Raw genomic sequence first — 23,524 nt, 5'->3', positions numbered from 1 at the left:
GCTCTGGTGTTTTTTATAGAAAAACGAGTGATACTGGATTGTAGTTTCTGTTGTTGGCAGAAGCGTCAAGCGTGGGCAACTAATGTGGATACCAATTTGAATCGGCTCCACTGGAGTTCCACAATTACCTGCTGTTCTGATCTTGAGTTGAATTGACTTTGGGCTTCTTCAGTGTAGCTAAGCTGCCGAGACGGCATGCTGACTCTTGTTTTGTCTGGATGGATGGCATTTTCCTCCAAGAGTGATATGTTTATTTATTCACTGCAGCAAACGTAAATAATAACAACCCTCCTGTGCCACGCAGGTGCACCACATGGCACGGCACATGAGGAAGCATACCAAATGAAGATGTGTTGTACGGGTAAGCGGTAAAGGATGTCATCTTTCCAAACCTGCGTACTCTCGCACAGGCGCTGAAATGAGACCAGTGAGAGGTGGTGTTACATCCACAGAGCAGTACTGGAGTTGTGTTGACTTTGTTGAAAGCCGAGAAACTGATTTGAACTTTGTATTTTTGGGGCAACTCCCTGGAGGAGTACTGACATTTTCAGGGTTCGGGACGTTCGTTTTTCCTTCCCATTTAACTACAGCAGAAATTAGGCCATTTTCATAATCATCTTCATCATTTCATGTAGCCGAGTGTGACTCATCTCTGCCACTCTGCTCTATAAACCCTCCTAATCACCATCATTTCAACGATATTTACGCCTGTTTTCAAGGCTGGTTTTTTGGTTGAAAGGTCGATGTTTTAGCATTGACACTCATTAGTTGTTGAGGAGTCAACATTATGGTAGGGCTGTCATGAAGTAAACAGGCAATGTCCATTTTATTGTAGTCCCAGCTCTAACATGGATTTTACACTAATGAAGAACTTGTTGGCACATCTGTACTATAGAATTCAAAATGTGCAGTAGAGCAGGTCTACTCCAGGATCATATATTTTAATGTATTTATTTAGATATAGATTACTCCTAGTCTTATTTAAGTCCTGTGTTAAGATGTGTTAAGATATCTGGTTCCCTTACTCCTTAGCACTCAGTCCACTCAGTTATTTCTGTTCCAGTTTCCCAACATCCCTGTCAGGTACTGAGCATTTTACAGCCTGTAATTAGCAAGTTTGGGTGTGCCATTGAAATAGAATGAAATACAGACTGGCCAAGGGGCCCCAGGGCTTAGAAGTGAGGCTCTGTAAGGAATCCCATACTTCACGAAAGCAGATTTCTCCAAGCGACTCCCTCAACAATTATTGCCTCTAACATTGTTTTCTCCGAGATGCTGCTGTCTCACCGCGTTAATCCCTCTTTAACTTAAAACTCGTCGCGTGGAGGGAGGTAAGCTCATGAAACATGGCAGGTGACGTCTAATCCCCAGAGGACTCAGAGAGGCGCTGTTCTGGAAGGAGCTTACCTAATGAAAGCGAGCGAGTGATGGGAGGCACGTCCAGCCTCTCCACGCTCTCCTTCGCCTCATTACCATTCCTAGTTCTGACACCAACGACGCAGATGTCAGTCACTCCCTGCTGGGCTATCTGAGGGTGGAGGGAGGGACCCAGCCTTGGGAGGATTTAACATGGAGGCGCTGACAAAGATAGCTGCATGTCGCGATGCGTAGGTACGGCGCTCCGCTGTCATTCCTGCTTGGATGCAATGAGAGACACTTCTCTAGCAGATCAGGTCTGCTAAGACTCCCAGCTCCAAGATGCTTTCTACATGGTTAAGCTTCCCATGGGAAATGCAGCGTTGGTGTCTCTGTAAGCTTTTCTCTACTGCAGAGGAGAGTAGGATGTTGAAAGATTTGACTATAGTTTCCTGTTATACACTGAATAATGAGACTAACCTGATGTATGGCAGTTTCAACACTAATGAAGAAAGTAACTCCCACAAGAACTTAATTAAGTTGCAGTCTCATTAACAGGTTTGACACTTTGGAAGGACTTCACAGTTGGTTTTGCTTTTGTTAAGATGTGTATATGACTGTGGGCTATGTTATTTTGAATATCTCTCTCTCTCTCTCTCTCTCTCTCTCTCTCTCTCTATATATATATATATATATATATATGTGTGTGTATTTGCCAATGGACTAGGTTACTTTATTGTTAAGGTATGTATTTGACTGTGGGCTAGGTTACTTTTTTGTTAAGATGTGTATTTGCCTGTGGGCTATTGCTCAGCCTCAGAGAAAATTATGTGCTTGTTTTGCAGTGCTGTCCTGTTTCTGAAACAAAAAAGATTATGCACAAACATTCATTCAAATAGTGGTGTCATAGATGAACAAAGTATTTTTGGCAAACTGATTCTCTCTCTCTCTCTCTCTCTCTCTCTCTCTCTCTCTCTCTATGTCTTGTTTTCTTGCTCTCATATTTTAAGAGCACTTCAGATGTCCTCTTCAGTAAAATGCGGGAAAAGGTTTGTAGTAGACTGAGTAAATAATAATGCTAACATTCACTCCCTCTGTGCAAGCCTATTGTTTTGGAAGTAGAGACAAAGGCCTGTCACACTGTCAGAGATTCTAACAGCATGATAATTTACAGTATAAGTGACTCAAAGGCACTTAGCATTTCAATAAAATAAAACAATTTGCATATTGGTGTAACAAAACTATTAAATTCACAAAACTGTTAATTTCACAAAAACTGGAATACATAGCATATGTTTGGTCTCAGTCAAGGAGCTCTCAACTTGTTTCACCATTTCTAATCATTAGCATCCCACTGGTTTCATTTAAACCTCTGCTGAACAGTGATCTATAAATGCTCTGTGGGTTTCTGGAGTCGGAGCCCAGGCACATAGAGCTTCACATCTCTTCTCAGCAGGATGATATTTACTGTCCACAAACTGCACATTCTTAAGCACTACAGCCTTTGTTTGAAATAATAAGTCCAGGGCTGAAAAGAATGAGAAAAGAAATTAGTTCCTTTAATCCCAGACATCCCATCTTTTGGTCTTCATTCATGGCTTTACATGCACATCATTGATGGTGCATTTGGTGGGAGCATGTCCCCCTGTGAGTGTTGGTTCCCAGACCAGCTGATAGAAGACAGTAGGAAGGGAAGTTTTATCTGGGTGAATGATGTGCTTTGGCTCTTTAATGAGCCCTGGTGAATAAATATTAGGGATGCAATTGTTTGACTTGGCTGAACTCTGGGTGTCCTAGAGATCCCGTAGGGGAGAAGCATTGTGAATTCCTCAGTATTGCTTCCAAATGCAGCCTTGGACTTGGGAGTGTGACAACCCGAAATTCTTTCCATTCTCTCATTCTGTGGATATGGTGTGCTGTTTTATGTCTCTGAAAGCTTCCCATGGGGTGTTTTTTAAGCTTCTGAAGCATCTGAGTTGGAGTGGTGGATGAGTGGAACTATACCTCTAATGGAGGATGGAGAAAAGGACACCTCCACATGACTTCTCAGCTTAATGGTCTGGCCAAGCAAATTGGCTGTTTCAGCTCTGGGATGAAGGCTTTTTGTCTTAATGTCTTAAAGTGGGACTTAGTTTTATTTCTCTTAAATAGTAATAGTGTTTAAAATGGAGTGTATATCACAATGAACTGGCTTTTTTGGTGATGTAAAAATAAGGTTTCATTCTTTGGCTTTTATTAAGGGGCTCTACACACCCTACATCAGTGCTCTCTCAGCAAGGCTGCCTCAGCTGTCCACATTGCCCTTTGTTAGCATCAAGCAATTAAATTCTGTAAAAAGTGAAGCTGTAAAAAATGCTCAGCTTTGGTGAGCGACTGAATGAAGGAGAGAGCGCGAGAGAGACACAGAGAAGGAGGGAGACTGAAGGAACGAGACAGCGAGAGCAATGCAGATGATCTCAGTGGCTGCATGAGACAGTGTTTGTGACATAATCACTGAGGAGCATGTCTTATCTGCAGCACGCGCTCGTGTTTCTGGTGAGGAGGCAGCTGGAATGTGCCAGCGTCGCTCCTCAAAGAGGCTTACCACACGGTCAGAGGCACGGAGGTGTTGCAATGGCTCGCACCCCACTACCAGCCACAACGCCCCAGAAGACAACAAACTAGCAGGGAAGGATCGGGGGAGTGTGGGGGACGAGGAGAGAGGTTTTGGTTGGGGGGGGGGGTGAGAGGAGAGGTGTGGGAGGAGGGTTAGAGACAGAAGGAAAAAGAGAGAAAAGGCTTACGTTTTTGCTGTTGATCTGGAGAATAGTCACGATGAGTCATCTCCCAGATTGAAGTCCTGTAGCTAAATAAGATGCTGGTTTAACAGCACGGCCACACAGAAGAGCAGGAATCACAGCATTGGTAGCTGCATGTCCCCTTGGCCTAGCGCTGGATTCAGAGTGGCAGCTGTAACTTTAGTTGACCAACTCGATTTTCTCTGCTTGCTATCTTGTTTACTTTAAAGCCAAACTGTATGCCTCTCATAACTTCCTGTGACTGCTGCTTATGCCTACACTACATAACAGCGTTGTGTAAAATGCTTACTACTTTCAGTGAAAGACATTTACTTTTTTTGTTATAATTTCAAGCATTTAGGTAGAATGGAGATTAAACTTCCCTAAGCCTGAAAGCATTCTTCATTGCTCCTGAAAACAACAGAGCAGATCAGTAACGACCTTGAGGTGTTTTTTTTTTCATCAGGCGACAAGGAACCGCAGTGTATCGCAATCTTGAGCATGTGATTCTTGCAGATAGAGCTGTCTAATCTGGGGTTCAAGCAGGATTCCTAGTGAACATATTGAGTGATAGATAACATCAGAGGGCTGCCTCTCTCCAAGCTCGTAAGGGCCTTCAGTTTTTACGTTTGCTTTCACATCTCCCTGAAATCCCATCCAGCTGTAGCTACTCTCTTATAAATGGTTAAAAACATGCACAAAAAGGGCATCGCATCCCTGTACATCTTATACAGAGGAAAGACGGGAGAGTAGAAAAGAGAGGCTGTTCATCAAATCTTTATTATTCAAAAACCAGTTTCTGGACAGATTAAATGTACAAATATTGAACATATAGTACATTCTCTTCACACATGGTAATTCATTGACAAAATTCTTGGATATCAATTTACATAAGGTAATTTTTAGACGTAAATTTTTAAAAGGTCAAATCCTACAAGACACAGGGAACTAGACATAATTATGCAGATTTCTTTTTTTTTTAAGTCTGCCTCTAAAATAGCTTTACTGGTTGTAGCAGGTCATATGGCTCAGTGGTGTCTTTGCATTGCTCTGTGGTCTGGTTGGCAGTTTCATTTCCCTGACAGCTGCTCTTTCACATTCTCAACTCCTGACAAAATATCATTGTTTTGCCAAGTGTAACCTGCTTTAAAGGAATCTCACATGGTCATACCTATTCCTATGATATATCTCTGTAGACTCTTTTGATATGGCCTCACAGAATGAAGATTAATCATCAGCTGCCATTTGAAATTGGGCACAGGTGGCATGTACGTGTGTTTGTGTGTGTGTGTGTGTGTGTGTGTGTGTGTGTGTGTGTGTGTGTGTGTGTGTGAGAGAGAGAGAGAGAGAGAGAGAGAGAGAGAGAGAGACAGAGTTGGGGAGAAAAGTAGAAAAGGAGTGAAAGAGGGAGATAGGTAGTGAGGTAGATAGGGAGAGATAGAGAGAGTTAATTAGTTCCATTCTAATTTTCTCTTCCATATGGATGCTGTTCTTTCCATTATTCCTAAAGATCTGAAGTCTTATGGCTATGTGCATGAAAAAAAATGATCCGGCTAAATGCACAAAGAAGCTTTTGCCATAAAGGTCATGCTTTCAAAGTATTCATGGAATGAAACCATTGATAACATTGCAACTCTTACCCACATGACCAAAGAAATCCAAATCTGCTAATTTCGTCTATGTCCATATATTGCCTTATATTGCTTGGTCATTTAGTTGTTATTAATGGCAGATCCTACCACATGAAGCTAGAAATTAGACAAAAAATCATTTTTGTAATTGTACTTCTGTTAGTTATATGACACTTTTAACATACTGGCAGCTTTGAAAGCAGTTTTGATAGTGATTCAGCAACATTCTTTAAAACGTATTGTCCTTTGTGTTGAACAGCACATACTCCCATTGTGTTGCCTTGCAGGCTAAAATTGGTGGTTTGAAGATTTACATGGTTTTTTTTTTCTTCTGGAAGGCATTCCAGCCAACCACTTCTCTGATGTGTATGAGGCCTGCTACAGCATTGCTTATAAATAATGTAGATGCCCAGTGTTGGGAAGGTTACTTTTAAAATGTATTTCACTATGTTGAATTACTTTAAAATGTATTTCACTACTTTGGATTGAACATTTTCCAAGACAATTACATTACTCATTTAGAATAATATAACAGAATATATTATAAATTATATTTAATGTCATGTAATCTGTAATCTGTACTGAAATACATTTTTAAGAGTAACACTGTAGGCACTTTATTGGCTAGCTGGTGTTGTTATAACGAGATGTGCACTCGGGCGTGTGAAGCACAGTCTCTCAGCTCGCTGGGCAGACACCTCACGCTGACCATTGCCATTCCCGGGCACGGTGCTGCTGGACATGCAGCCAGCTGTCCATCTCAGCAGTGCAATCCCTAAGGGTTTCCAGCACAGTCAGCCAGGGATTATTTAGCCATCACAAGGCCTGTGTCTGTTCTGTCTACCAGTGCCACAGCAGGACAGGAGTCCCATGTTCCACTGAGAATAGCTTTCGCAGATTGGACTGTATGACCTGCAGCTTTGGGGTTGCACGTAGCCTTGAGGAAGGCTTTGAAGGACAGAAAATAAGAAGCATCTTTCAGCTCTGCAATATTAAATTTATATACTTGAACACTCTTTTTGTTGCCCTGGTGTTAATGTCTATTGGGTAACAAAATTACATGGTATACTAATCAAATAGTGTGGTGGATATACTGCTCATCATTTAGCTGAAGTGAAATAAGATGATTGGTGTAAACAACCATTTGACCAAAACACTTTTGCCATGGAGATTATGAAGGCGGTTTCTGCTGGCTAATTAGCACAGTTTTGTCGTTGCAAATTAACAAGAAATGTGGATGCTCTGAAAGGGTAGGGTTAGTGCTGGGGCAGGTCTATAAATCTCTACTTTTCTTACTATTTTATTTGGTTGTAATTCCTACAAATGAAGTTGAGATTAAGTTGGATTCAGTTCAGAGTTTTTTGCATGTACTATCAGTTATTTAAAAAAATTACATACGTCAGAATTTGTGTTATGTATCAAAATTATAATATTGTCTATCACATGCATCAGTCACTCATGTTGCTGAATAATGGTACATTTAACTGTATTATGCACAGTAAGTGTACCCACGTTCAAGGGGAAGCTCATATTTATTCATAAAAAAAGTGCTTTGGAAGGACCTCATAGACCACACAGCGCTGATTAGAATAGAAGATACCAGAAAAGTGCTTAATTATGTACTCTTGTTCCTTGTTTCCAGTAAAAGGTTCCTCTATTAAAAAGCAAGGGGGAAAGGGGGCATCTGTTTATGTTAACACTTGCTAATTGTGTCTCTAATTATTGACATGGTGTAATTAAATGATTTGAATTACATCACCTACAGTGTGGGTTATATGAAGAACATAATTATACGGCAGGGTGCTTAGACATAATTACAATTTCTGGCATGTTTTGAAGATATTAACGGGTATTTAAAGGACATATTCTGTTTTATTATGGATGAAGTGTGATCTGCAGTATCATATTAAAGTGACCTAGAGCTGCCACTATGTAATACAACCGCCCAAATTTCCAGTTCCGTGCTGTAGCAGTTGAATGACTTCAGTGAGGGACGCTGCAGTGGCTTGAGCTGTGTGAACGTGATCTATTGCTGTTAGTTATTATACTATCCTTGCAAAGGCCAAAGATAAGTGACTTTGGAAATAGGAGTGATTTGTGTCCAGTGTGGAAGAGAAGAGAAATAGAAAAAGCACTGGGGCTGACTGATCAATAATGTATTTTTGTTCAGAGTGGAAACAACATCACTCATTTTGAAACACAATGTTAACTTTTATCAATACTTTTTTTTATCCTAGAAAATTTACAAAGGAGAATACAGTGCATTGAACACTATATTATTTTGAACATCAAAGCTGTAAGCTCTCCAATACAGATCTCTATGCACTTGTTTTAGATGAAAATAAAGCTTTCTACTAGAGACTGGACTTTAATTTTCTCACAGCTGGCTCAGAATATTGGTGACCTACTTTACACTACCAAGTGAACATCGTTACCTAAACTTGGAAGCAGGGTGAGGATGTGGATATTTCCTCTAATACCAGTCATTAATACTCCATGCTGCGCACCCAGCAGGGACCTCCTTTGGATGTGTGGGCACACATGATGCCCTCCAACTCGCCTCTTCCTCGAACACAAAGCTCACCGCTCGCTACTTTGTGTTGTCACACAGAGCTTTAGTGTTCCATGGACGACTAGCAAGTAAAATCGGAGAAGGAATCTTTGCCTCCTAAGCCATGACTAATTTAAGACCAAAGCCTGCAAACACTCTGAAGTAATCCCCAATCTTTTCTTGCAGTCCGCAACCTTTGATGAAAGTCAATGAAGATCAAGGGAGCCTGTCAAGTGCTTTCCAATTTGTCAGACCTAATATAAATGAAAGTCACCCTTCAAAGGAATATTGCATTGTTGGACTCAAAGGTTTTTTCAACAGGTCAGTCACCATGTTACTAATTTCCAGTGAGCAGCAGTGCTATAGAAAGCCCCAAACAACTTTATTTCAAATAGGTGGGAATTACCAGGATTAAAGTGGACACGTATTTCCACTTCTTTTGTTATGCTCTTTTATCTTGAATATTCCTTTTTTCGGTTTGGTTTGGGTTTTTTGAGCACCATTTATGCACGTGTTAGTTGCCAGCTGCAGCATTCTTTACCGTTCGGGTTGACAGTTCCGCTTCTGCACAAAAGTGAAAGATTTTTCAAATGCCGATATCAGTGAATATCAGTCTTACTACCCATTCTCACATTTGACAATAAAATGTTTAAAATACATAATAACACAAAGCTAAAGATTAAAAAAAAAAACATGGTCTGAATCTGAGTTTTTTCCCTTGGATTTATGGGTTTTGACAGTCATACTATGCAGTACCATTTCCTAATTTAACATCACAAAATCCCTGTACTAGTGTATCATAACAGCTACACTACACTACACTATAAATAAAAGCAAGTCTGTGAGAATTGCAGAAATGCTGCAAAAATGGAAACGTACAGAGAGCAAGAGAGATGAGAGCGTTCAAGCCCAATCTGATTACCTGTGTCCTTTTCACAGGCCAGGTTTAGGTGCTCCTTCCAAAGTGCAACCCAGACACGTATCAGCTCTAGCTTTTAATGCATAGCTTAAAGCTCTTCCATTAGTCTTAATGCCCTTACACCTATAACACCCTGCTTCATTCTGTAATCTATAAAGAGAAAAACGGTGCAATCAGTGGCTGACACTGTATTACATGCTTTAGGAGACACTTCTCTATAATGACAGAAGCGCGTTTTAGCAAGAAATAGGGCTAAATAGTTGTTCTTTAGTTTGCTTTTCCCAATTCCTAGGCAATTTGATGCTCTCTGAGAGCACATGAGCACACTGAGATGTTTTAGTGTTTTTTTTTATATGCAAAGCTAGATATACATGTTCAGTGTAAAGTCCTAATTTATTTAGGTTGACATAAAACATGCCCTCTAAGATGACAGGGTCAGACAAAATGAAGTCTGCTAATGAACAAGACTGCTTTTTAAATCCCATTTAATTGTAATTTCCTTTGGGGACCATTTAAAGTCAATACCGTATCTTCTGAAAAGCAACTGCTTTGAATCTGCTGTTTCAAAAAGCAAAAGTTCTGTTTATAATTACTGTGCAGTGCAGTGTGTCCAATTAATGTCAACTTGGGCTAACTTGACAAATAGTCATACCAAGGTTTCTTTTTTAAATAATTATTCACCTGTTAATATGGAAATTTGATTACTAGAACTTCTATCAGGTTTAGATTTAATTATGTCATTTCCCAGAAACTGAAAAAATCATCATGGTCATGACTGAAAGTATATGAGTTATCCACAAATGAAATACTGACCATGTATAGCATGGCCCAAAGTCTAGCGCAGAGTTCACTACCAAGACCTGGACAATGTCAGCACTCATCAGAACCACTTGGCCTCAAAAGCTCCTCTAACACTGCTGCAAACATCAGCACTCCTTAAAAGTTAAAGCACTGATAAGACACAGTGGATCATTCAATATTTAAAAATGAGGTAAATTGTGTGTAAATAGGATATTCAAGGAAAAATGTCACTTTCATACAACGATTTCTCAAACACAAAATGAATTTGTCCATTTTAGGTCATACATTCTTTAATAATACGTATTACCTGAGCAGAAATTGTATTCATTTTTGATAAACAATCAAATACAAACAGTTTGTGGTCAGGACTCAGACCTTTAGATCCTGTTATTAATGTCCTGAATGAATAATGTGTTCTAGAATGTGGTTTGTTACTCTGAGACCTGCACTATATATCAGCCCCGGTCAGAATGCAGCCTGAATACCATGTATGCCCTGTCTGCACTGTACTTCATGAAAACACAGTGGAAACTTCCCGCACAGTAAACACCGAGCCTGCTGATAATGAGGAACTAAAGCGGTTGTATTTACCACCATGGTGAACCATCTTTACTTCCCTGTGGTGTAGAGGAAGGTCCCTCTATGCCAGCCCTGCTTGGCGACAGTAAAGAACGAGAGGGCCATGAATGGCTCTCTATATTAGATTTGTCATCATATCCGGTTCAATTGCTTCAGGGTCAGGAGTCAAATTAATTCCTGACTGACTGCGGGAGACGGGAGAGTGATGGAGAAGACTTCTATTTATGAACAGTAGTAATGTATGTTCCCTCTGGAAGGAATAGAGGCTGCCGCGGTGCCAGGTTGCTGGACTGGATTCTGTAACTCACTGCCCTTTGTGCCAACACAGATCGGTGCACTGCATTACAGGAGCTGCAGTGCCCTACCTGCAGCAGTACCTACCTCAGGGATCATAACTCAGAATGTTGAATAGTGTATAGAACTACTACCTAACAAATTGCCCAGCAATCTTTTATTGCTTCATTATTCAACTTGAAAGCAACGCTACTGTAGCAGTAGTGAGGGTGTTTTCTCAGGACAGTCCCTGGAAGTGAGCTTTTGTTGTTATTTTGAGAAGAGTATTAAAACTCAGCTCTAACAAGTTTTTTTTTTTTTATTTAACAATATTTCAATTGAGGGTGCAAATTAAATTTAAATGTACTTCTACTTTCAGGCTTACTAACTATAGATTTGGACCTGAAAATTTAGCAGTTCCTTCCATTAATGCGTCAACACCAGTTTTTATTCATTTATTTATTTTATGAATGACAATATTATGGAAGTGTTTCAGAATTCATTTCCATAATGTAAATTACAAAAAGAGAGGAGGTGTGTTTAGACTGTAAAAAAAATATCTGTTAGATGTCTAATGCTTCTTGTACACTGGCATCTGAACACCAGTAGTACATGAAATACATAAAATTCAGAATACATAAAAATATGTATTTGTTTGTACCACCCTCTTTCTCCTCATATGCCTAGAACCACAGGCTACCGGAAAAATAACAAGCTTGATTTCCTCAATTCACCAAACAATTCTATGCTGTCTGCCTTGGAGGGAACTACATAAGGAAAGTATTTTCACAAAAAAGAGAGAAGAAGATACATTACTCCAGAACTGTACCCACATTGCAGTGACAATGAAAACAATTCAAGTCTTTCTTTACTATTCCAAGAAGCTGGTCTGTATGGTGGAGAATTTTTATTGACCTGCAGATATTTTTTTAAAAGATTTTATGAATTTTCATGAAGACAATGAAAAACAACAAGAGCATGATGAGTTCATTTATAACATCATGTTGGTTCCATACATCTGAATGGTGTATTGCCTTTGTTTGTATCTTAAATATAGTTGACCTTAAATGTATTTTAGTGGACCATCTGCTGTGTCTTTGAAATACATATGAAAGAATAGAACTACTCTGGTCAAGTACAACAGGGAACAGACAAGGAGTTACAATGTACAGTGTAATTCTGGGTCTTATGGAAATATTTATATGGCTGTCTTTGTGCTGAAAAGATAGCTCATTCAATAATTCTGTGTTTTTTTAAATGTTCCAGCAAGTGAAGCAAAATTCATTCTCAAGGACACAACACTCAGCATTAGTTTAGCAGAAGCTGTAATTATTTAAAGCAAGATTTTTGTAGTTCACTGCAAGGTTAGCTGTTCTCCATGCAAAGAATGGTTCATTCCCCAAAAAAACAGATTCATACATTAAAAATAAACAGCAATACCTTCAACTTATCTGGCCATAACTGTAACCATTTATAGTGTGATTGGGGGTCAAAGAAATGACTGTTGATTACAAGCTTGGATAGATAACTGCAAGCTAAAGACTTCTGTCTAATACTGGCTCTTTAGTATTCAAGGATTTAATTGAAACTCATTCTGAAGGTTACCTGCCTGCATTACACAGTTCTACTTCTCTTTTATAAATGTTTTGGAGTCTAATGAAAACCTTAATTTGATGACTCACTCATGTCTATTTTTCTAGATTTTCCTCTTTGTGAAAGATGTAATATCATGTGCACGGCCATTACAAGCTGGGTAAATGTCAGTCCTTATTTACTGATTTCTGGGCAAATAAATAAACCTCACCTTTAATGTAGCACTCCAATGTCTTTTTATAAATAGTTAATAGATAAGTAAAAAAAAATCTAAAAAGTTTTATAAACATCACTCTGTACATGCATCATATTTAAAGTGATTATAGTGCTATCATCATTTTAGAATTGACCTGGCTAAATGATTACATTTCCACCTGTTCTTATTATTTGTAGAGTACTTCATGCATTTAAGACAGGCAGATGTAGAGATAAAGTTTGGGTCCATGGTAGTGAATGGTAGCCTGGGGATCCAAACAGCAGGAAGGTAGTGTAACAGTTTTGCATAGCACACTTTCATCAGAATGAACACATTCAGAGCAGAAAAAAACAGCCTGCATAATCAGCTGGGGTTTCCATAATTCTGCATTTCACGACGGCTTCTTTCTAACGGCAGTAAGCTTTCATCTGCCCTGCAGTGGTGTAGGTTCGGAATGCCACAGAGTTCTCAAAGAATGGCTCATTGTTCAAGAACATACACCCTGTCTCTGCTTCAAGGACAGCTCCATCGGAGAACCACATCTCCCATAATGCTTGTTACTCCTACCAACAGCGCTAGTATATCTTAGAGGCCTTGATAGAGCATTGTGAAGCCTTTAGCAGGGCAAGTAGTGCAGTAAAATCATGTCTATAGAACCATCAGTGTTTATTGCCATGAATAATTATTAATATTGATGTCCCATTATTCCCATTTTTGTATGCATTTTAGTAAAATGTTACCTTAATTACAAATTTTAGGTATGGTATAGACCAGGTTTACTAGAGACTGCTGGAAGTTAGAACAGTGAATTTCCCTAAGTACCACATTGCAAAGTGTCCAAAGCATCATAGTGATATAGGGCAGCCAGCCAGTCTCTCCAAAAATGATATATATAAACAACATGAATGATAATTGACATTTTCAACATTACATGTATTTTCACCAAAATGAATGACTTCAACTCAGAATCTGGTGCATATGCTTAAATTAATTATATTTCTGCAAAATGACACAGTGTAAGTCCAAAGTGAGATGTATTTACCTTGAAGGGAGTGGCACCCACTCTCCTCAGAATAACAAACTCGAGTAGGAAAGCGAGGCCTCAATTACTGTAGACGTGGACACTGAAATTTCCAGATGATGGTCTAGTTTTCTGTTTCAAATTGCTTTGGACCCTAAGGTTAAATATGAATTTGTGTGCATATATATGTAAAGCATCATATTATTAGATATGAAATGAATTGATAATGAGCACAGGATTTGGCACGTCAGATCACATTAGACCACAGTTCTCCCAGCAGCACAAAGTGCAGCACTTCAGCTAAATACTGAAGACAATTTCCAATATGTGTATATTTCACTGGTATACGTAGCTGGTTCAGCAGGTGGTATAAAGTGCTGGCAACATCAAGATTATGAGTTTCTTTCCCAGGGAGCACACATACTGTGCCGCTGATAAATATGCATGCCACTTTGAATAGCAGTGCCTGCCAAATCCTGTAAATGTAAAATGGCATATAGTTTAACCAATTTTTGAAACCTTAGTGGTGATTAGTGCATCAACTAACCATTCAGTGCAATTAATGGGAAAAGAAACGGTACACAAAATGAAGTAAGGAGGAGAAGACAAAAGGATGGAAGGATAGAAGGCTGGACGGAGAAACAGAGGGAAAGGAGGGGAAAAGTACAGACCTCAACTCAGATTATTGAAGGTCACACCTCTGTAAACTCAGTCATTTTCTAAGATCTATCACATCTGATTCAACTTGAGCAGTGTGTTGTAGCAGGGAAACCATTAAACTGCAATACTGTGGTCATCCATGACTGGAGGCTGAATCCTGCACAACTAGAGGCTATATGCTCAACACCCAGTGTGTTACCACACTGACCATGGTGAGTGCGGTTATAACACTGAGGGCACATTTCTTCTAGGATGCATTTTGAAAGTGTGCAATTACAGTCTGTAGCACATCTGCTAACACACACAGTTTGCCAGCCACCCAATCCCTGACTGATCACTGCTCAGCCTCTGACCGTGGCGACGTCACTTGTGGAGCAGATTATTCTCAACATAGCATAGACACAGACATGGTAGTGGCAGGGTGAGAGGGGTTTGCCAAGTAAAAACATCTAGGCAACAGACGTCCTGTGGTTGGAAACTTTCTTATACCCAAGGTTGCTGTAAAAACCACAATATGCACACACACACACACACACACACACACACACACACACACACACACACACACACACACACACACACACACACACACACACACACACACAGTCATCATCATAATCAAGATCTGAGTGAATGGCCTGTTGTTCTTTACTAATCATGTAATCTGCTTGAATATTTTCTTGTTTTTAACGCAGCAGGCTCTTTGTCTGTCTGACCATACTGACCCCAGCAGCCAGGATGTGCACACTCTCACTCATTTTACAGCATTACAGATCTACTGCACTGACGTTTGCCTGAAGCAGTCTACATTCTACCTTTTTCTGCATTACCAACCCCCCCCCCCTTCACACTTCACACTACACATGAAAATGAGGGGCGAGTGAAACATAATGAGTCAACTCATTATTCATTAAAGCATTGTTGGGAAGCTTTTTACATCTCAGAAGCTGAATGTCTAGCATCATATATTTCACACCGATCTAATGTTATCTCTCATTCAGCAGTCTGTATAAGGGATATTAAAGTATAACAGTTGGATTAGCAGAGACTGTGGAACTCCCATAGCTGGATGAAGTTACTATAATTATAACCAGCCTTTTGCGTGTACCTGTTAGTGACCTTGTGAGGTGAACAAGGTGAAAGTAATCACAAAGAATATCAGGGTTGTGACTGAATGGCTTTGTGTGTGTGTGTGTGTGTGTGTGTGTGTGTGTGTGTGTGTGTGTGTGTGTGTGTAAAGTTAATCTATCTTAGTGTTTCTTCAAGATATGGATTCACATTACTAATTAACCGAATGCATCTATAGCTTGCTTAGGTCAGCTGGATGTTTTAATTAAACCCATTGAATTAGCATCAGCCATGAGCATCTCAAGGCTCAAGGTGCATCACTGGAAGATATATATTTTTTAATTAAGTCTTATCACACACAATTTCCTCCTTTGACATGTTCATCATCGTTACTCTAAGGAAATGACCTGCGGAAAATGAAGAGATAACCTGGTTAATCCAATACTGAACACTGAAAGCATTTTATTCTAATCTAATATATATATATATATATATATATATATATATATATATATATATATATATATATATATATATATATATATATATATATATATATATATATATATACATCATGAATTGCTTTTCAATGTATACCTAAACAATTTTGAAACTACAGTTAACACATTATTATTAATACTTAATCTATGTGACTGAAATTAGATTTTATTTTCAGTCTAGACCCTATGTGGAACTAGTGGCAGATATATAAGAGACAAATGAGCTCTGGGGGCAAGGTAACAAAGTATCCTGTAGTACAGAAAATTATACACCTGCATTATTAATGGAAGTGGTAGGTGGGTGTTATAGTGAGGTTACCTGTGCCTCTGAAGGCCTATTACATATAAAAATTAAAACACCTCTGCGTTTATCTAAGCTATTAATTAGACCCAACAAAGGAGACAAAGCACCTCGTTCAACTAAAGCAGTATGACAACGACGCTGTATAGTGAATTTAATCATGAGCATCCTGAGAACAGTTTTGAGCTGTCATTACATGAGACATTAGAAACTGCCTAATACGTGTATTGTGCTATCCTAGCAAAAATAATAGCATGAACAGTGACATGATGTGCATATCATTATCTTCGCATTCTATGAATATGTTTACTTTATGACAATCGGTAAAAATCTTAAACATGGGCACAAAAAGCACGTGAGCATCGTGTTTATTTTGCTTTGCGTTCATATTTGTGTTGTCCCTGAGTTTCAGCGGTAGTCACAGACTACTGCGTTTGCCGGGAGTTTGCTGGTCCCGGAGATAGGCGAGCTGATGGACAGTCAGTTTCCTAACCCATCCGAGGGAGAACGCTGCCTCGACTGTGCGCGTCGCGCGTCTTCTCTGTTCCCGGAATTATTCCCTGCGTTTCTTTTTACGCGGCTTTAGAGCACTTCGAGGCAGTGGTGTGCTTTGCAGTTTGCTGAAACTGCTGCTGTCAAATTCCACGCAATCATTTTGTTGACTCCGTTAAACTGAACTGCCGTTGTAGCGCAAGCCTGGCTGATTCATCTTTGAGGGTGCATTCATCCCTTGGAGATCGCAAACTACATACAAGACAGAGGACTGCATAAATTCTTCTGATTCGTGCTGTACATTACACAGACTAGCAGTCTCAACTGGTCGGAAGTTTCGAGGAATAATCGGGAACATTTATCCTAGGGGAAATTAGTTTGGGGGGAAATCGCTCTCTTTGGAGATTTAACGCAGGATAAGTCGTATCGGGTTTTTTTTCCGAGGATTTGGTCTTAGTGCTTATTTCAGTCCTATTTCACGGAGTATTCAAGCTGTGGAAGTTTCGGCGCAACGACGGAAAATGGGCATAGCTGGTTGTCTTGTTCTGCCTTGGAAATGCCTGGTTGTAGTCGCTCTAAGACTGCTGTTCCTTGTGCCCGCAGGAGTGCCAGCACGAAGCGGAGATTCTTATTTAAAGGACAACATCACTGTCAGACAAGGGGACAGTGCTGTGCTGAAGTAAGTAGATTTCATATGTACATTTCTTTATTGTCGTATGCGCAATAATCTGTGATGCGTATCGAAAGTCTAACGACAGGGAATTTCATTTGGACCTTCCATTCTGGTTATATACGTTATTTACAGGAAAGGAACGCAAAATTTTCAAATCTCTCAGCTTTATGGATATGTGTTTTTTAAAAGCATTTTATAAACATGGACTCGATGTGTGAGTGAGTCTCTTTTGCTGGTATTACATGAACTGCATAGATCTTGAGAGGTTTATTGTTTATAATCAGTTTATTTTTATTTTTGTGTGAATGCATAAGCACTTTACTCAAGTAGCCTATGTTATGTTGGCAATTCTCATCTTATGTCTCTCTATCTGTCTCTCGCCCCCCCCCCACACACACACACACATATTCAGACACACGGACACAACCAGTCACACTTGCATTCTTACACGTACGCACACGCACACGCACGTGCAATGGCTTGCACATGCACACATAGAGGTATTATGTGTTGGCAGTACCATCTTTGCTGTCTCGGACTCCTATAACGATATAAGTCTCAGCCAGGTGTATAGGATCCGATTCACAGCCTGTATTCTCGGAAAACGGAGCAAAGTACATCTTATATCATCTCAGAGAGTGCTATTGCCCAGAGCGTGGTGCCAGCCACAGCAGGGCTCTTTCTGTGTAGAAACAGAGTGTGGCCTGTGGTTCCCTTCTGACGGCACACGCGCGGCAAAGAAATGTGTCATTTAGTTTAGAACAAGGCAGCCAAATATCACTGCAGCCTAGAACAAGAGCGCTCTTGGTTGCTGCGTGTTCCTTAAATGAGATGATGAATAAGCAATTCTTTTCTAAAAGATATTGTTCATATGAATGCCTGTTGGATTTTATCCCATGTTTGACACACAATAAACAAAGCTGCTTTTGTAAATAGATTTTGTGAATGTTTTCAAGTGTCTTTTTAAATTATTTTTTGTGTACCAACATAGACTACTGCACAAAAGAACTGAAGTTTTTTTGTTGTTTGTTTTTTGTTTTTTGTTTTTTTTACCCTGCCTGTGTTGAATGAAGAATGAATTGAGGACATATTTCACTTGTATCTGTCTGATTAATAGACATCAGCACTGTCCACTAAAGCTGTGTTTGCACCATGGGAATGGAAGCATAAATAATAAACCCAATGTTTTAAGGACAGCAGCTTCAATCATTTACTTTGATTCATTCATTTACAGCTGTTTCATCAATATTTAAATGCCTTCAACTGTCAGCTTATCACTAGTTTTTACATGTTCCATGTGGCTGTTTGAGATCACTAATACCCAAGCCTTCTTGCATAAGCATGGTCCAATATACTTTGCACTGCCAATCCAAAATACTTTGCATTGGTTTAGTGCTATTATAGCTTATATGATAACTAGAAACAGAGCTATAACACCATTTTGTGTTGAAGTAAAGGGGGGTTATAAGGGGGGTATTGTGCTTATAATGATGTAATATTATTGGTAGCCTATATATTATCCATCGGAAGCCATTTTAACACATCACTAATGTTGAAGATCTTATGACTGCCTGTTTCCATGCAATTCACTGTCACCTGACATTCTATGAACAGCCCTCAAATAATTGTACCAATCACATGCATTTCTTGCTCTTTCCACTTTAGCAAAACAAACAGAATCTATTTTACCAAACAGATCCATTGTCTAGTAACAGTCACTTCAACACCATTGGAAAAACACTTGATCTGAGGTCCAATAATGAGATCAACATAATTGGCAATCCTTGACTTCTGACTCTGAAATCTTAAACCTCTGTTCTGCATTAGACTCAGTGTACGGGGGCACTTCAGTGACTCTCTGAATCTCATTTCTTGCTCCTTGTTCCACTCAGTCCTGCCTCTTGTGAATTAGTTGTGTCATACCATCTGTCAACTCAGACTGTTGCTCTTTGCACCACTCAAGTGAACCTTAATTCTCTCTTTGATTGGGCCTGTGTGAATGTGGGCTTTAGTCCATTGCTATATTTGATAGCTAACTTTAGCAGTTGTGATTTTTTTATGCTTATCCAACCTTACAGTGTCACCTGTCTCCATGCACAATGCCGAGGGCCATATGCTAGGTTTTAAATGAATTAAAAACTGTTACCTTAGGTTATTTTTGAAGAGCATGAGATGTAATTAGACATATCACCCTGGCAGAGTGTGGGTCATTCTGTGTGAGTTTACTGGGGTTCGAAACTTCCACATCCTGCGGTCACTGTATAGGGAGACAGAAATCTGATGTCAAATGCGATGTTTGAGTATACTATGAGTAAGTGTGTATTGATGTTGTGTGCTGTGTATTGCTTGTGTGTTCATTACATGCAAATAACCTTTTTAATTTGTAACAGAAAATATCAGCCATTTTGTATGCAGAGGTTTACATAAACTTTTAAGAATTTCATAAACTTTGAGTGACTAGAAGTAGAGTCGCATGCAGGTTAGAATTCAACAATTCTAATGAGAATACTAGAAGGGTAATCCAAATAAAAGTCAAAAAACAAAAAAATAGTCCAGGAGGACTGCTGAAACATTTCCAAAAAACACTCAAAGTACCAGAGAAGCAAACGAACAGGCAGATAAAACTGACAGTGAGCAATCAAAAGAGCAAAATGCAAGTTCAAAACCATAAAACAGGATAGTACAAAGAGCCACTGTAGAAACTCTTAGGTAATTGCAGAGCAAGACACATGTAGGTTGAAATAGACAAATGCATAATGCGAAACTTGACACAGGTGTCGCTAATAAGACGGGGCTCAGGAATGGGGGATTATGGGGAGCATAGTCCGCTCGCCACAGGCTGGGAGCCGCTGGCGTGACACAAACATTTCTAATTCTAGACCCTCAGAAAATGAAAAGCAACAAAGAAAAAAAAAATCACACAATCCCTTAATTTTCACATTTACAGGGGAATGCAATAGGTGCTCCAGCTGGTCCACAAAGGTTATTACAACAGTTTAGCTGTTTGTTTAGTGTGTGCTTGTGGCACAAATTTGACAAGAGGCGTTTAGGAGGCTTTTGAAAACCAGCTTCACAGCCAGCAATAAGCACTACAGTGATGAATGTAGGTCAGTGACTTGTGTAATGATTCTAATTGATTACTATGAGCATCTAATGGTTCCAAAATGAAGAATCCCTGAAACCTTAAATGTGATTAAACATTTTCCTGATACAGCTTTCCTATTATTGTTTTCACAAATCATTTCTTTTCAACCAAATATCTGGTTGTAATTTCCCATTATGATATGATAACATGTTTTTTTTAGACCAGATGTTGATCAACAGAACATACAAGCAGAACAATTAAAGTTTAGCCTTCGGATATATGACCTGGACCACTTTAACCTTACCTGCTTTATTTAAATTAATTAAAATACATTTAAATTAATTAATTTAACCTCTTAACATTTCATATATCCCTGCACTATTGTTAATGCCCTTGATTTTGAGTTCATTACATGATCATAATATTTCAGATAATATCTGTTTAAAAATGTTAAAGCGGTCGATTAGGAAGATTCAATGTATTTTTCAGGAAAGGTTAAAGATAAAAATGATAGATAATGGTTACAAAAATGAAACTAATTTTCATTCTGGTTGAAAGCGCTTATGCTAATTTGAATAATTTAGTTCTAATTTGATGACATATGTCTTTTATAGTCATACAAATTACAGCTAGAAGGAACTACATAATTGATTTTTGTCATAAAAAAATTAAGTGAACGTTCTTTGAGTGCTATCTGCAGTTTAGAAAGAAAGAAAGGAAATATTTTTATTGTGGTCAATATGGCCAGATTATATTAATTATTCAGATGTTATAAACAACATTAATTTAGGAGCGGTAACCTAATTCACATTCATTCACAGACACGTATTGATATAGGAATTTGAAATCACATGTTCATACAGGACCTTAATAGAGAGTTCTGTTGCATCCCCTCTACTGTTTATACACACCTGCAGATGTGCTGCCATGATTTATCTTTCCCCTGAAGAAAAGCCATTTCAGATCTGCCAGAGCAAATGAAGGGTGGCAGACTTATCCAAGCCAAAAGCCATGAGTTCTGCCTGAAAGAGCAAGGCATTTCAAAGAGAAAGCACTGTCTGTTTGTTTGTTCCCTTCTTCCTGTCCCACTGTGGAAAACACAGCATTATCATTGAGTCATTTTTCTCTTACTGCATGTGAAAAGCCATCATGTTTTTGAGTTTGACTACAAGGCCATAAAGGTTGTGCAACCTTGGGATAGACTGGAATAGACTGACGGGCACTTTTTCAAATGACATTTCATAGATGAAAAATTATGATTCGCCTGGTTTGCCATTAATTCTTTTAACACTAATGGAAACTAAATCCCAAAATATGAGCATCTGCCAGTGCTTTAATTGTTCATTCAGACACTTACCCAGAATATGAATATTGAACAAAGACTTAGCATGCAATTAGTAGTTAGCAGTACTGTATGTACAAGCCCACATTTCTTGTTCAAGACAAAGATGATGATTGCAAGCATATGAGTGTAAGCATTGTTAATTAGTAGGCAAAAGAGTTTTTCTGCAAAATTTAAAAAAATGCATTTCATGATTGACTCTTAAGATGTTCTGGAATCTAAAGAAATTATTAGATTAGGTTTCAGTGAATTTGAAATGAAATGGCTAGTTTTATGACACTGGTCACATTATTACTATAAGGGCATCAAAGGAGCAATGAGCTTGTCTTTGTCATAGGATTGGTATCCCTCGTCTTCTTGGTTTTGTTTGAATCACCACGTCCAGTTTTTATAGCTGTACATATGTGACATTTTCTTTTCAGGGGAGTATTTTGCTATTTACTGTAGCAGGACGTATATTAGTACACAATATGTAATTTAAAATTATCTATTGTCTTGAAAATAGACTGTATAGTCCATTTGCATTTGATGAGTTTCAAGGTTTCTAACATTCAGGTGGAGAATCTTCGGTTGCACTACAAACCTGTTGTATTGGAAATAATGTTCTCACTGGCAGTGGTATTGTCCATGCACTGACGGCTTGTCCTTCATCTATGTCCGCAATGGTCTGAAATTGCATGTTTACTCAACAGTTTCTTTTGTTCATGAAAAGTAACTAATTATTGCAAGCATTAAAACTGGCTAGTGTGTCGTTTATTTCTTTGAAGTATTCAAAGATGCATTCAGTGATTTGTAAACAGCAAAAGGAATTGCACCATTCATCATGGTGATGAAAGGAGGAGTGCTGAATAAAGAACCACTGTTGAACATTATTGATTGGCCTGAAGGTCCTTCTCTGAGGCAGGCTGGATGATTAAGTCTTAAGTGGCCACCCCCTGACCTCAAGCTCTGGATTAAAGACTGTTTGAAGAACCCTCACCATGGAGATCTCACCCCATCAAACAGCATGGGACAAGAGATTTTAGTCTCATTTCTGTATATAGAGGAGGTGGATCCAAGTTTTGATGTTCTAAGGGCATTGTAAGTTCTGCTTTCCAATATTCATTGTGCAGTTTGGTCTTCAGTGCTTGCAGTGGTTTCACTGTTCAATCTGAAAGGGTGAAACAGCGCAAGTGCATTTCGGTTGTAGTTCACTCTTTGCCTTCTGTGCAGATGAATTAGAGTCTTTTCAGTCTGTGTCAACATTAGCAAAAACTGCTTCACGCAAAGCATTATGTTTTCAAAAGTTAAAAAGTATCGGCACTTCTATAAGTAGAACATTTGCAAATAAATGAAAGTCCAAATTAGATGGGCATGCAGAGGGAATGTGTTTTCACCGGAGCCACAGCTTTTCTGCCACTGATGGGAGTGAGAGTAATCAATTGTCTAAAGGGCTATGATTGGAGATATGATGATATCATGATACAATTATAAAAACTCTGATCTATCATACCCTCTCAGAGTGAAATTATGAATTTTACAAAAAGTTGGGTAAGAGAATCTATTGCCGTGAGATCAGGAGGGTCAGTGTTGTTGTTGTACTCGGAGTACATTGCTCTCATTTGTCTGCCTGAGGGTGGATACATTTGTCCTGAGAATAATAGAATGTTTCTGGACCGTGTCGGAACATCTGATAAAATTAGCTCTGGAGCAAGGGCAGGCTATAC

General features: G+C 39.0%; 1 protein-coding gene across 3 annotated transcripts in view; it reads left to right on the top strand.

Moving 5' to 3' along the window:
- The window catches only part of opcml (opioid binding protein/cell adhesion molecule-like), a 103,789-nt gene that overhangs the window by 26,739 nt on the left and 53,526 nt on the right, over positions 1-23,524 (top strand). Inside the window, exon 2 of one of the 3 annotated variants that reach the window (XM_081702592.1) lies at positions 17,322-17,397. In XM_081702592.1, coding sequence (XP_081558718.1) covers positions 17,322-17,397 — 76 coding nt within the window. Of the gene's footprint in view, positions 1-16,682; positions 17,398-23,524 lie in introns of those variants that run through there. The other 2 variants (XM_081702593.1, XM_027012706.3) reach the window with 2 other exon arrangements.

This window comes from Electrophorus electricus, chromosome 19 (genome assembly GCF_041902795.1).
Source record: "Electrophorus electricus isolate QZ-2024a chromosome 19, ASM4190279v1, whole genome shotgun sequence".
Classification (NCBI taxonomy): Eukaryota; Metazoa; Chordata; class Actinopteri; order Gymnotiformes; family Gymnotidae; genus Electrophorus; species Electrophorus electricus.
This window is presented reverse-complemented; position numbering and strand designations above follow the sequence as displayed.